At 38.9% G+C, this 13,184-nt stretch overlaps 1 protein-coding gene across 10 annotated transcripts in view; it reads left to right on the top strand.

The window, feature by feature from the left end:
* RNF157 (ring finger protein 157) overlaps positions 1-13,184 on the top strand; it is a 108,206-nt gene that overhangs the window by 78,500 nt on the left and 16,522 nt on the right. For 5 of the 10 annotated variants that reach the window (XR_014025329.1, XR_014025330.1, XM_081319508.1 and 2 more), the window contains exons 6-16: positions 1,850-1,916; positions 3,811-3,854; positions 4,273-4,320; positions 4,695-4,766; positions 5,273-5,432; positions 5,734-5,846; positions 8,801-9,039; positions 9,539-9,644; positions 10,921-11,032; positions 11,658-11,842; positions 12,319-12,384. Coding sequence is in view for 8 of the 10 variants with exons in the window: in XM_081319508.1 (XP_081175634.1) it covers positions 1,850-1,916; positions 3,811-3,854; positions 4,273-4,320; positions 4,695-4,766; positions 5,273-5,432; positions 5,734-5,846; positions 8,801-9,039; positions 9,539-9,644; positions 10,921-11,032; positions 11,658-11,842; positions 12,319-12,384 (1,212 nt within the window). In the remaining 2 variants the exon portion in view is untranslated. Of the gene's footprint in view, positions 1-968; positions 1,087-1,849; positions 1,917-3,810; positions 3,855-4,272; positions 4,321-4,694; positions 4,767-5,272; positions 5,433-5,733; positions 5,847-8,800; positions 9,040-9,538; positions 9,645-10,920; positions 11,033-11,657; positions 11,843-12,318; positions 12,385-13,184 lie in introns of all 10 variants that reach the window. The other 5 variants (XM_081319507.1, XM_081319511.1, XM_081319506.1 and 2 more) reach the window with 2 other exon arrangements.

Raw genomic sequence — 13,184 nt, 5'->3', positions numbered from 1 at the left:
TTTGAAAAGGTGATCTCCAAGGTTCTTGCAACAAATACGTGCCTGAATCGTAGCTTCATGCTTTCCTGACTTGTGGCATGGCAGAATTTAGCCTAGAATGGCTTTTGAGGGCCATATGCACCGTGAATTGGTTTGTGATATATCCCTGCAGATTCTAAAAACAGTACTATTGTGGAAGTGTTCATGAAAGCCAGCTTAAACTGAAATACGCTGATGTTACAAAGATGCAAATAAGGGCCTCCTAATCAATCAGCATAGCTGGAAATGAATGAATGCTGCAGGTTGGGTGGCTCTGAAAATAGGACCTCTGATTTCTGTTTTTCATTTGAGAAATTGATATTCCAGTAAACAGGATAGTAGCAGGGGGAGTAACACAAAAATGAAAATGTAATATGATAAGAAAGAAGAGCTCTTTTCTGGGTGATATCTGCATTAGTTATATTGGTTTAGGAGAACCAGTTCGGTGGAGTGCTGGTTAGAAATTATACGTCTGTGAGTTCTAATCTCATTTTAGGCCCAGAAGACAGCTTGGTGTCTTTGGGCCAGTCATTCTCTCTCAGCACTACCAAGAAAGAATTGGCAAGCCATTTTTGAAAATGTTGGTAAGAAAATTCCAGAGACTTGTTTTGGTAACCACCAAGAATCAAGATTAATTCAAAGAATAGTAATTGCTTAGGAGTGAATTTTTTCCACATCTTTCAGGGGCTAAAGGGATTCTTCAGAGCAGCATTGCAATTAAAATGATAAAAATGATAAAACAACTGTATCAATAAAATATATTACAGGCAAGCAGAAATGATATCTAACTTTATTGCTAGAGCAAAAAAAAACTTTGAGGCAGTCAGAAGGTGGCTTTAAAAGCTGCCTGAAGATGATGTTCCATATCTTGGAAGATTCCCTACTAGGTTGGGAAGATAAGACCATAGTGTGGGGTTGTTTATTCTGGGTTATCCATTTTCTTCTTACAGTTATATCCCCAAAGAGAGCAGTTTACACTCTGAGACTATCCATTATAAGCGAGGTGTAAGCCAGCAGTTCTGTTTGCCTTCTCATTGTATTGATCCCTCAGAATGGACTGAAGAAGAGGTAAGGAAGAAGCATGCCTCAAAGAAACTGAAGCATTTTTTGTGCAATTATCATTAATAATAATAATAATAATAATAATAATAATAATAATAATAATAATAATAATAGTAGTAGTAGTAGTAGTAGTAGTAGTAGTAGTAGTAGTAGTTAGTAGTAAGTTGGAAGGGAACTTGGAGGTCATCTAGTCCAACCCCCTGTTCAGGCAGGAAACCCTATACCATTTCAGACAAATGGCTGTCCAGTCTCTTCTTAAAAACTTCCAGTGTTGGAGCATTCACCACTTCTGGAAGCAGGTTGTTCCACTGGTTAATTGTTCTAACTGTCAGGAAGTTTCTCCTTAGTTCTAGGTTGCTTCTCTCCTTGACTAGTTTCCGTCTGTTGCTTCTTGTCCTGCTTTCAGGTGCTTTGGAGAATAGCTTGACTCCCTCTTCTTTGTGGCAGCCCCTGAGATATTGGAACACTGCTGTCATGTCAGCCCTCGCCCTTCTCTTCGTTAAACATTAGATTTATATTTCATCATGGCCTGTGCACCCTGCACATAATAGAGATCTTATCTGGGAACAGAATATACTGTATGTTTGTCTTTTTAAAAAGCAGAGTGTTTCCAGACATTGCTTTCTAAATGAGGATTTCCTAGGTGCCAGCATTTATAGTACTGCATACCTCTGGTAATGCTTGCTTGCCACACGAGTGGATTACTATAATTCTAATGATGTTACCGGTATTTTACTCTCTAAGACCGCTTGCCTTTTATTCTTTGCAGCTGAGCTTTGATCTGGACCGTGAAATTTATCCCATGGTGGTTCTTGCAGTGGTAGATGAGGGAGATGGTAAGGATGTTCTTGTGGTTCATATTCATGCTTTATTTATTTGTTTATTCTATTCAGTATATAGTTTACTTTTCTGTTCAAAGAAATGGTGACAAACAGGTTTTTTTAAAAAAAGTTTTAAATTAAAATTGAAAATGTAATCCTTGAGCTAAAGCCTGATAAAGAAGATACATCTTTACACACTGTCTTAATTTTGAGAGATATTGGAAAGGGATGCATTTCCTATGGATGTATTTCATTGCCTGGGAGCATGGATAAAAAGGCCAAAGAATGCAGTCTTTTATCCCAGAACTTTCTGCCCATTCCTCATGTTCTGGAGGCGCTCCATCTACTAATCTGCCTGTTGCAGCATATGGGATCTCTGCAATCCCTGCAATGGGTCAGAAGATTTGGGGTAGAAGATTTTATACCATTAGAGTACATCCCCCACCCCCATGTGCCAGATAGATGGTCTTCTCTTGAGGGTCTTAATGATGAGAGGATCATTTTGGGCTTTTAAATTTATCACAACTTGTGATAGTTGCATTTGATAAGAAATTGATATTCAGTGGAATTTGTAAAGTATGGGCATGATAGGATTTCTGTATTTTCTGCAGGCTAGCAGTTTAGCTCTTGCACTTGGCATCAATTGCACATTTAGGCATTTTTCAAAGAAAGCCCCCATGCACAGTAGGTTGCAATCATCAGAATAGGAGTCAGTCAAAGCATGTAATAGCATTGCTGAATCTCTGGCTTAAGAAAGATTGTGCTAGCACACTAAACTTGGCTGTGCAAATGTGCTCCCTGCCATAGATATCACCCACAAGTCCAGTGAAGATCAAGAAGTTCTCCCAAACTGTGAACCTACTCTATCAGAGGGCTTGCATTCCTATTAAAAATAGGGTGTATCACAATTCCTTATTCAATTTCAAAATTTACCAATAATACCTCCGTTTTGTCTGGATTTAATTTTAGGAGGTTCTCCTTCACCAGCCTGTTACTGAACTGAACCAGCTACCAATTGCTTACTTGGAGTTTGCTGGAAGGAGCAATAGAACTAAGTGTCAAATTATTAAATTTATAAAACTTATATGCTGTCCCTCTCACTGATAAAATGGCTAAGTGTGCTAATGACACCCATTTGTAGAGCTGCAGATGACTTCCTCCGCTGGTTTCATGTATACTGCTGAAAAAAATAAAGGGAACACTTAAACAACACAATGTACTGTCTTTAATAGAAGGATGTCTTATCTTGTGTTCCCTTTATTTTTTTGAGCAGTATAGTTGTTGAATAGGATGGGCTCAAAATTGGATCCTGTAAGATGCTGCCATCCTATCAATCAAAGTACAAGACAATAGACCCTCAGCATCACTTTCTAGATGTGTGCCCACAAGGACTGGAACCATTATAGAGCCCAATCTTCTCTGAAAGTTCAGAAGAATACCATGGTCAATGTATCAAAAATTGGTTACAGATCCAGGAGAATTAATGGGATTACTCTTCTTAGCCTGTTTCAAGTACAGTATAGGCTTTTCATTATGGCGAGCAAAGCAATCTCATTTCCACACTGAAAGCTAAATTGGAATGGGTGCAAATAATCAGCATCCTTCAGATGGTGATCACATTGTGATAGGAAGCTGAATTGACATTTCTTGCAAGTTGCCACTATACACTCTAAAAATTAAATTAAATTGATTCTGTGTCCTGTTGAATATCATTAGTAACTGAAACTCTTAGGAAGGCATCTGTAACGAATCATACGTGTATATTTAATTACCCTGATTATACAGTAATTGTGGTCAATTAAGACTCCTGCTATTAAGGACAACCGCAGGAGAAAAAATATAGCAGTCTGCCTCAATTTCTGCAAAATTATGTATCATCCTGAACCTCAAATTTGATCTTGTCTTGCAGAGCATATGGGTCACTGCCATGTATTGCTGGCAACTTTTGAGAAGGTAAACATTGCGTTCTTGCTGATCCAATGTGCAATATGCATGAACCCAAACTCCCATGTTGAATGTATGCAGGTTGAACTAATGTAATAAATAAATAAAATATATAGCTACAAGGTTAAAAATATATAACAGAGAACAGAAATATAGCAAAACTACAGCAGTCTTTTTTGAGCAGTGGAGTTACGTAGAGTAATGCTGGGTGAGTAAAAATGGTCTGAGTTAAAAGGAGAGTGATCGTTAAATTTCTGAAGCTTAAAACAGGCATGACGTGAATAGGATACATTTTCTTTGTTCTGTGTGGGGTACAGTTGTGTTTTAGGGAGTGAGTTCTGTTTCATCACACCTATCCTCTAGAATTTCTTTTGATGGACTGTGACGTTGAAGAGTCCACCTGAACATTTGTATTTCTTCCTCTCAGCATGCGGATGGCGGCTTTTGTGTGAAACCCCTCAAACAAAAGCAAGTGGTGAGTGTGTGGCAGGGGGGGATCAGGTTCTCTCCTTTTCCGCACATACTACTTCCTGTTACTTTTTAGGAAAAGCTGATTGCTCAATGCCAAGGAATTTGATGGCCATCCAGCCCTTTTCCAAAAGTACTGGTTGCAAAGAGCTTGTAACCAACCACTGGATAAAAAGAAAGGTGGTCACCCATTCACTGTAAGCATGAAGTCACTGTCCTCGTATTATGGAAAAATGCCTGTTCAGGTTAGATAACGTGGTTTTTTCACTGGAAAAAAAACGTTAAGAAGAAAGTTGTTTTTGCAGTCTTTATTTCTGGAGTTTCATATTCCCTTTTGATCCCTACTTTCCCACGTAATTTCAGTGTTGGTGCTTTTTCTAGGTGGATGGAGTGAGCTATCTCCTTCAGGAAATTTATGGGATAGAAAACAAATATAACACACAGGATTCAAAGGTGAGAACTAGAGCTAATGGTGGAGAATAATGTACACATTGTACACAGTCTCAACCAGATTGTCTGGACATTTCTATGTTAAAAACTTCCTTCCTTCCTTCCTTCCTTCCTTCCTTCCTTCCTTCCTTCCTTCCTTCCTTCCTTCCTTCCTTCCTTCCTTCCTTCCTTCCTTCCTTCCTTCCTTCCTTCCTCCCTCTTCAAATTCATTATGGAAATGCACACTCAACCAACCTTCCTTCCTTCCTTCCTCTTCAAATTCACTATGGAAATACACAGACCTTTCCTTCCTTCCTTCCTTCCTTCCTTCCTTCCTTCCTTCCTTCCTTCCTTCCTTCCTTCCTTCCTTCCTCTTCAAATTCATTATGGAAATGTACAGTCTCAACCTTCCTTCCTTCCTTCCTTCCTTCCTTCCTTCCTTCCTTCCTTCCTTCCTTCCTTCCTTCCTTCCATTCACTATGGACACATGTTTGTAAAGACTTGCAGACTAGCAAGCTTTTCTAATCCAGGTGGCAGAGGATGAGGTGAGCGACAATAGTGCAGAGTGTGTAGTCTGCCTTTCCGATGTCCGAGACACCTTGATCTTACCTTGCCGCCATCTCTGTCTCTGCAACACTTGTGCTGACACCTTGCGCTATCAAGCTAACAATTGTCCCATCTGCAGATTGCGTAAGTCCTGATTTTTTAAAAAAACTTTTGAGATTGGGTCCTCTCTGGAAGATCATATGCTTAACTTGTTTGATCCTCTCACTTTGAGAAATGAATAAATGCCTGCACCTAAGATAGGCTAAGTATTTAATTTTTAACAACCAACTATCAGAGGAGAAAGGATAGTAGAGCCAACTGTGATCATATTTTATTTGTATTTTGGTGGTCACAGTCATCTATTACCCTGGTTGGTTTTTAGAGTAATTTCTAGCAGAATTTGAAATTTGTTTTATTTCTTCCTCCGTCCCTCTCTTCCTCATAGCATTTCGGGCCTTGCTACAGATCAGAGCCATGAGGAAAAAAATGGGACCTCTCTCCCCCACCAACTTCAACCCTATCATTGCATCCCAGACATCAGATTCGGAGGAACACTCAGTGAGTATTGGTGGATTGATTGTTCAGATGCTGATCTTACTCTGTCTAGGCTGAGATGGTCTTCTGAATAGAATAGATAGGATAGGATAGGATAGGATAGGATAGGATAGGATAGGATAGGATAGGATAGGATAGGATAGGATAGGATAAGATAGGATAGGATAGGATAGGATAGGATAGGATAGGATAGGATAGGATAGGAGCTGGAAGGGACCTTGGAGGTCTTCTAGTCCAGCTCCCTGCTCAAACAGGAGAACCTATACTATTTCAGATAAGTGACTGTCCAGTCTCTTAAAAACCTCCAGTGATGGAGCACCCATGATTTCTGGGGGCAAGCTGTTCCACTGGTCAATTGTCCTCACTGTCAGGAAGTTTCTCCTTAATTCCAGGTCGCTTCTCTCTTTAGTCACTTTCCAACCATTGTTTCTTGTCCTGCCCTATGGTGCTTTGGAGAATAATTTGACCCCCCTCTTCTTTATGGCAGCCCCTCAAATACTGGAATACTGCTATCATGTCGCTCCTGTTTCTTCTTTTCTTTAAACTAGCCAAACCCAGGTCCTGCAGCCATTCTTCATGTTTTAGTCTACAGACCTTTGATCATCTTAGTTGCTCTTCTCTTGCTCTTCTGGGCTATTCATTCTTTTTGAGAGAAGAGTTGAGCACCACAAGGCTTTCTTTTCACTCCCAACTTTTCTGTAAGGGAGTTATCCAGAAAGAAATGCCACTGACAATGAAGTGGTAATGAAATTAGAGCTGGGAGTGGCAAGCCCAGATCTTATCTAAATCCACTGAAAAACTCTGGAAGACAAGTAAGAGCCAATTCAAGCAGTATTTATTTGGTCCTGCTTGTGTTTGAGAAGAAGGACCATATTTGAATGGACTTTTCTGTATTTTCAGTCCATGTCCATTGCATATGAAAAGTGTGGAAAAGAACAGACTTGGATATTTTCATTGATGATAGCAGTGTTCCAATATCTCAGGAGTTGGCATAAAGAAAAGGAAGTCAAGGTATTTTCCAAAGCACCCGAAGGCAGGACAAGAAGCAACGGATGGAAACTAACCAAGTGGAGAAGCAACCTAGGAATAAGGAGAAAATTCCTTAATCAGTGGAATGACTTGCCTCCAGAAGCTGTGAATGCTCCAGCACTGGAAATTTTTAAAAAGAGATTAGACAACCATTTGTCTAAATGGCATAGGGTTTCCTGCCTGAGTAGGGAGTTGGACTAGAAGACCTCCAAGGACCCTTCCAATTACTTCTTCTTCTTCTTCTTCTTCTTCTTCTTCTTCTTCTTCTTCTTCTTCTTCTTCTTCTTCTTCTTCTTCTTCTTCTTCTTCTTCTTCTTCTTCTTCTTCTTCTTCTTCTTCTTCTTCTTCTTCTTCTTCTTATTATTATTATTATTATTATTATTATTATTATTATTATTTATTACTATTATTATTATTGCTACTGCTATTACTATTACTATTAGTATGAAAAAGAACCAATTGCACACTATCTTATCAAATTAATTATACCAAAGCGAGAAAGAGACGATACAGTGGTAGTAATTTTCAGAGGTATAGTAATTTTCACAACCGCAGAGGAAAAAATAATATGTACTGTGTTTGAACATTTAAATGTACAAGTGTCAAAGAAGAAAGAAGAAGAAAAGATCCTCTTTGGGATTTTTAAAAACAGTGAAAAGGCAAAATATATTTTCTAAAAATTAATATGAAAAATTACCATCTTTCTGCCAGGTTGCTCAGCGAGTATAGCAGTCATTTCCCAAGCAGAATCAGGCAAATAATCATGATGTCTCAGAAGCTGGAAACCAGGAGCTAGAGAACTTGCTGGCATCTTGGCAGACAAGATGATTAAGGCAGTTGCTAGTGCCATATTTTAATGTGCATCCACAGTTAAACATAGATCTAATATGTTTAGGAGAGAAACAGAATAACTCAGTAACTAAGTTGCTGTATTCAAAGCCTGTAAGGCATTTTGAACTATTGTGCTTCATCCTGCAGATGGAAGACCTTATTGTTCAATGATACTCCTTATTTATTGATTAGTCTTTAAACAAATGTGTTCTTAGAAAACGTAATGGTAAGAAAGACAATTTTAACCTAAACTTTTTCAATCTACTTTTTGGAGAATTTATCAAACATTTTTCCTCTCATTTCTACAGAAGTAGCATGTGTCATCTGTAGAAATATGAGTCCAGAATTTCTCTGCAGAAGGAGTGAGCTAAGTCTATTTTTATGATGAAAGTATAGAAGAGTGTAACCACAAAGGTCTTTTCCAGTTATGTCCAGAAAGACTCGCTCTTGGTGTGCACATGTTTTTCTTCATGCTGCTTATTCTTTTTCAGGTCATAAAACCACCATAATTTTCTCTACCAGCTAAAACATTTCAAGCTAAGAAATCCAAATTACTTGGCTTAGAATAAAGAGTTTAACTTAAGCAACTGTTAATTAATTATTACATGCCATGACTAAGGCATAGCTTAAAACAAAACAGTGAAAAAGGTAATAGTTGCAAATCAATTCAGTAAGGCTAGCTCGGGCCCCAGTAACCAGTAATAACACTACCTTAAAACAAACTCTTGGGATAGAGGTGTGTGTGTGTGTGTGTGTGTGTGTGTGTGTGTGTGTGTGTGTACATATTCCAGATATTAACACAGAACTCTCAGATAAAAAAAGGATGTGGAAAAACTGAAGTATGTAGTAACCTAGTTATGCAAAACAAAGGTTTTTAACCTCCCTTTAAGAGCAATCCAATTTCCACAGAGTTGAAGACAACTCTGTTCTAAAGTTGCAAGGCCACTCTTCCATCAAGGGATCCTGGTCTCTCTTTCTTTTTTGTGTGTTCTTTAACAGTTGTTGGAGGTTTCTGTTCTGTCTTGAGCTTCCTGGTAATAGTTCCTGCTGTTTTTAAGAATAACCTCTCTTTTTCATACCTTTCTCTGTTCCTCCAGTCTTCAGAAAACATCCCCCCTGGCTATGAGGTGGTCTCTTTGCTGGAAGCCCTTAATGGGCCTCTCACTCCATCCCCAGCAGCCCTTCCAGTCCGTGTGCTTGGGGACAGCCATGTGTCAGGCATGCTACCCACATATGGCAGTGACAGCCACTTGCCTCCCATCCAGACACTGCCTTCCCTTGAACGCTTATCAGATTGTGGCAATCAAGGACATAAATTAAAGAAGAGCCTGTCCAAGTAAGTGACCTCCTGTCATCTCCCTCTTGCTTGCACAGCAATAGATGCGCTCCAGGCAGTAAATCCTTACGGATGATATCCTGTTCCTTAAGTCTAGTGCCTCTAATACAATCCTTTGGTCAGCAGTCTTTTCAGATTCAGATGATTTTGCTTGGTGTCGTTCAGACAGTTATTTAATTATTACTGCAATTAAAAAATGGCCAGGTCCTCCTAAGAGAACATAGGTCATAAGAATTTCTAGGCATTTCAATTTTCTTAAAGAAGTAATAATTTTGAAAATGGTGAGGACCCATGAACGTCATTGAGTATTGTCATAGGTGCAATTATTACTCACAGGTAGCTGTGAACGCTGTGTCGACCACCAGCTTTCTTAATGTATCTAGCTAGCCCTCAATGGCCACTGGAGTATTCTGTAGCATTTTTGGAGATCCCCATTCCCTCATTCTAATTTGTGTGTTTTCTACAAAGGTGTCAATTTTAGATTGTGTGTTTTCACCAGGTCAATCTCACACAATTCCTCGGTATTACATGAAGAAGAGGATAAGGCTTGTAGTGAATCTGAAGTCAGGATTTCCCGAAGGAAGTCTCCCTGTCCTCATGGAGAGGTGATTGTTTTCAAATTCCTGTTTTGTTTTTTAATATTACATAAGCCTAACTGCTGCTCACATTTTTTCTTCCTGCAGACATACGGCACAGAAGACACATTAGCAAAACAAAGATTTTGCCATTTGCAGATATAGGAGTTAGACATCAGCATTTGCTGGCATGTTAGTGAATTTAGATTTGGAAAAGAATCAGAGGTGTTTGCAAATATCTACCTTGAAAGAGAACTGAACTTTACAAGCTCTGGAATTCCTCTCACCTCAGCTTAAAATTGCTTTGCCAGTTAGAAAATGCTGAATATAATCTTTGGTAGCTAGAAGTGTTGAGGATTTGCTATCTGAAAGTGATAGGACTTTGGTTACCCAAATTCTCTGTACCCACAGGCAATATCACATAACACGCCTCTTAAAATGATCTACTCTAATGAAATGGAATTGAGTTAGTGTGGCATTTTATAAGACTGATCTCGAAAAGGCTACATTTACCAGTGCTTGAGTTGGTTTGGGGAAAATGAATCAAGATCTTCCCAATTTTTTCCCAAGCACGGTTACTGGTGGGACAATATTGGAAGAAGGATAGTTTACCCACTATAGAAGAATGGGTGTTTAAAGTTTCGAATCTTGCAAAAATGTCTAAGATTTCTGCTTATTTGAAAGATCATTCACAGGAAAGATATATTTCAGTTTGGAGGAGATGGATAAATTATATTCAGAACAAATATGGGACTAAAAAGTTCCATTTAGCTTATGAGTAGATTTTAGTGGGATATTGTTATTGGTACGTTGTTTGTAGTTATGTTAAAGGGGAGTTAAAGCACATTATGAATTTGGTTAATTGTATATTATGCATAATTTTTATTTAGAATATGATTATTGTAACTATAATCCTGTATTTAGCTCTGGGAAGTGTGGGGGGGGGAAGTGGGCGGGTTTGGGGTGGGAGGGATTTGGGGATATATTGTAAAATTTTGTTTTTGTAAAACTCTTTAATAATAATAAAAAAAAGATCTTCCCAATTTTCTTTTTATTCTCACATGTTTCTTAATTTAAAGCTATCTTGGGGAAATCAACCATTTCCCCCTTGTCTTTATGCCCTTCACAATTCTCAGGGATGGCCATGTTGGCTGGCTAGTTCTAGAAGAGAAAACCATATATAATGAAGGTATCTAGTTGCATTAGCTAATCCATTGGTCAGACTGAGTGACTGAGTCAGATCCAGTTTCTAATAGTTGCTTCATAATAGTTTTTCATTACAGATTATGGTTTCCCTATTTTTCAGGATTGTGGTGTGACACCTGAGAGTGAAAATCTCACTTTATCCTCCTCAGGAGCAATAGATCCATCTTCATGCACAGGAACACCTCTTTCTTCTACCATTTCTTCTCCAGAAGGTATAGTAGAAAATGAGTTTCTAATCACTTTTCTGCCCTCCAGCTTAATGTAAGTTGAATTTTTGTGCCTTTGACTCACTAGTCCTTGCAGTTTTTTTTTTTTTAGAAAAAAAACAGCTAAAGGACCTGACTTACATCCACTCTATAACCTAGTTCCAAATAAATGATTTTGCATGTGTGCTGGCTATATGTCCTATACTCCAGGATATTATGTTCATTAACTAATGAAAAGCTAAGCTATTGCCTTTGTGAACAAGTTTGCTGGTTTATAGATTCATCACTTAATCTGTACGTTTTGAGCTGGAGAAACTTTTTTATGAACTGTCCAAAGACAATTTACCAGAAGCTAGATATAATATTTGATCTTATTGACTGTATTCTGAGCCCAGCACCGCAAGAAATGTAATTGTTCAGAGTAAAACCACCACTGAAACCTGGGCACTTATAAATACTTTGGCTTGATTGGCTTGTTGTTAAAGTTCATCCCATCCCATCCAGCAAATGATGCTCAAGATTGCACATAGTGAAGTGCAAATACTATTGTAGCAGTGGTCGGACGCAAGGGTGGCTCCTCTAACATCTCTCTCTAACTATGCCTTGTCTGCCACCTCCCTTCTTCCCTTAGATCCTGTTAGTAGCAGTCTGGCTCAGTCAGTCATGTCTATGGCCTCCTCCCAAAGCCAGCACTCCGAAATCAGCACAGATACCATGTCTTCCATGTCAGGTTCCTACGTAGCCCCCGGCACTGAAGAAGATGGAGACATCGCTGCATCCCCTGCTGTTATCAGTGAGGTACCTTCAGAAGGAGATGTAAGTAGATCAAACTCCAGACCAATCAAGGGGCAGGCATCGGCAGAAGCAGGGAGATGATGAGAAAAGTAGCTCCTGATTTGATGCAAGCAAACTTATTCAGGCAGGGGCAGGGTGGTTTTTGGGCACTTGGTCTCTAAAAGGTTCACCATCACTGGTCTAGTACATGTTTTGAATGGAGCTTAAGTGGACACATCTAACATTCAAGACAGTTGCCAAAAAAAGTGTCTGTAGCCACCATGACATTGTCCTGGGAACATCAGAAACTGATTTCTGGCAAATCATCTCTGTATCTTTTCAAATGCCTCCTTTTCATTCAAGGGAGGAAGTAAAGAAGCAAATCAGCATTTCAGAAAGACAAACAATGTTTGGTTATGTTTGGGTTAATACTACTGATGCGATTTGGCAGATGATATTTTGTCCTTTTAGGATACTTGCCCATCAACTTTTTTTCAGTTTTCTCTTCTCTTTTTTAGTCAACCCCCGTTGAGTCTCCCGATGGGAATTTTGTCAGTATCTCAGCAGAGGAGCGAGATGCAGAGGTAAAGTTCTGAATCTGAAAGCTTGTTTAACATATGGGACCCAAGGAAAGTGAGTTCTGGCTCTGAGCCATAGTTTTTATTCGTAAGCAAAATCTTTTTTTAACAAAGTACTACAAGACAAAACACAAAGCAAGTGGAAAGCACAGGGCAAAGTAAAACAGTAAAGCCCAAAAATGTAGATTAGATATCTAGGAGTCATTCTTAGGACCAGGAACCAGAGGTCTAATGATATTCCAGGTTAAAGCAATGAGGAGTTGATATAAGAAATGGCAGTCGTTCACAGAACAACAAGAAGCAGGAAATACTCTGGATCAACAAAAGAGCAGTTTGGCCTGACTCAGCCATTCTCAATTTTCATTCCACCAAAAAATGTTATGGCTACAGTTCTGGGAATTCCCAAGCAGCAGGTCCATTACTGATAATGATTTTAAATTCTGGAAGTTGTCATCTCAGTTCCTTTAGAAGAAGTACATAGCATCCCTCTAGAGATCCAGATGGCCCCTGCTAGCTTTTTATTAGGCATTAAAGACTTGGCTGTTCCCCCAAGCATTTGGGCTGGGAAGTTGTGAACTCTGCTGGCTGATTAGTTATAATTGTTCTGGGAAATGATTTTTACCATCTTGGACATTTGGATTGTTGAAGTAAATTTTTTGTTTTTAATTTTTGTATGCTGCTCAGAGTTGTAGGATGGGCAGCCGTATAAATTGTGTAGGTAAATTAGGAAGCAGGCAGGCAGGCAAGCAAACAAGCTAGTTTGCAAAAACTCAATATACTTAAACTGGATTACTGTGGCTAGAATG

This window comes from Vipera berus, assembly GCF_964194415.1.
Source record: "Vipera berus genome assembly, chromosome: 2".
Taxonomy (NCBI): domain Eukaryota; kingdom Metazoa; phylum Chordata; class Lepidosauria; order Squamata; family Viperidae; genus Vipera; species Vipera berus.
Note: the sequence above shows the minus strand (reverse complement) of the source record. Positions and strands in the feature narration are given on the sequence as shown.